Consider the following 1,658-nt stretch of genomic DNA (forward strand, 5'->3'; position numbering starts at 1 on the left):
GAGACCCTTCCCCACCACCCCTCGCACCCAACCTGGTTTGGTGTCTTTGTCCTCCCCGTTCCCCACGCCACCGTTCAGCTCCAGCGGCTCCAGAGGCTGCTCCTTCTCTTGCACCCCTTCATCTGCAGAAGGGAACGGGACATGAGGAAAGCCTGACCTGCAAACCGCTCCTTGGGTAACAACGACGTATTATCCAGATAGACATCCCCTTTCAGAGCAAAGCTATTATATTGTCTGCGTGTTCAAGTTGTTCAAAAACCTTCCAACAGAATAATCTTCTGCATTTTATCAAGAAAACATGTTCAGTTTTCTTTCTGCCTTCAGACACCCAGAGGAACGTATTGCTAGGAACAGGCCAGTGTCCACACGGCTTCTCCATTCTTCTGCATTTTATCAAGAAAACGTGTTCAGTTTTATTTCTGCCTTCAGACACCCGGAGGAACGTATTGCTAGGAACAGGTCAGTGTCCACACGGCTTCTCCAGCACAAACCAGTGCCGGTGCTGGGTGCCCGAGCCCCACCGAGGTACCAGCCATGGCCGAGAGGGGACCCCGTGCCCAGGGACTGCGTTCGTACGAGGCAGGGAGAGGGCTCAGCCTTTTCGCCCTCCTCCTGCTTCTCCTCCCTCGGTTTCTCTTTGCTGTCGCAGCTTTCAGGGTGCTCCTCGCTCTCTCCCTTCTCGGCGCTCGCAGGCACCTTCACATAAAGCACCCGATCAGCCCGGCCATGCTCCTTCCTTGGGCAAGGCCAAGGCCATGAGAAGGCTCCTGGAAAGCAGCCCCTGTACCTGGCTGTCGGGCGCCTTCCTGGGCTTCTGCTCCGCTTGGTCCTTGTCCTCCTGCAGCCCCAGCTGCGCCTCCACTTTGTCTGCAGCAGCGGCAAAGCGGGGACGCTGTCAGCAGGTCCCGAGGGCCAGGCGGACGCTGTCAGGACCTCCTGGTGCCTTGGTCCCCCCCAGTTACCTGCCAGGACCGCAGGTCCTGTGTGTGTATGCGCCGGGCTGGCCGGGACGGGGGTGTTGGGGTCTGAAGACACAGCCTCACTGCATTTTTTGCCCTCTGGGCCCTCAAGGATCAGGTCTGGGGTGCTGTACTTCCCATTGACGTGCTCAAACTCCTGCACCTGGGGCAGACAGACAGACACCTTTTTGGCCAGCCAGACAACCCAATGCCTTCTCATCCTGCATCCCCAAAAGGGACAGAGGTGACAAGGCAGTTTGCATTGCCATCACCCACATGTCTACGACAAAAACGGCCGCATTGAGGCAGGAGGTGCTGCGGGGATCCCTGGCGAGGGGCACTCAGCAGCCCACGAAACCCACGAGTCCCCAAAACGCACCCAAAGGAGCACGTTGAGAACACCACTCACCTTCTTCCTGACGAGCGACATGACCCCTATGCGGGTCAGCACGTGCTGCCGCAACGCCCTCCGCAAAGGGCTCGGCGCCGTCCGCCCCCGGCTCGCACAGATGGCGCATGAAGAGGGAGACGTACGCCCTGCGGAGCAAACCTCGGCTCAGGGCTCAGCCATCCTGAATCCACAAGCTGAGCCATCAGCCGGAGCCCGCAGCGGCCTCACCGCATCCCCCTGCTACCTGAACTCCTTCTCGCTCTTCCCTCGCAGGTCCCGGACCAGCCAGTGGGAGTTGAAGGCGTCCT

General features: G+C 59.4%; 1 protein-coding gene across 1 annotated transcript in view; it reads right to left on the reverse strand.

Moving 5' to 3' along the window:
• LOC104539099 (chromodomain-helicase-DNA-binding protein 5-like) overlaps nt 1–1,658 on the reverse strand; it is a gene marked incomplete at both ends in the record, with an annotated part of 5,261 nt that overhangs the window by 395 nt on the left and 3,208 nt on the right. Inside the window, 7 exon segments of the mRNA XM_010182547.1 lie at nt 33–122; nt 522–696; nt 788–867; nt 963–1,122; nt 1,369–1,420; nt 1,422–1,496; nt 1,595–1,658. The exon segment at nt 1,595–1,658 is cut by the window's right edge and continues 16 nt beyond it. Of these exon segments, the coding sequence (XP_010180849.1) occupies nt 33–122; nt 522–696; nt 788–867; nt 963–1,122; nt 1,369–1,420; nt 1,422–1,496; nt 1,595–1,658 (696 nt within the window).

The sequence above is a fragment of the Mesitornis unicolor genome, unplaced genomic scaffold (genome assembly GCF_000695765.1).
Source record: "Mesitornis unicolor isolate BGI_N332 unplaced genomic scaffold, ASM69576v1 scaffold31060, whole genome shotgun sequence".
In the NCBI taxonomy this organism is placed as follows: Eukaryota; Metazoa; Chordata; class Aves; order Mesitornithiformes; family Mesitornithidae; genus Mesitornis; species Mesitornis unicolor.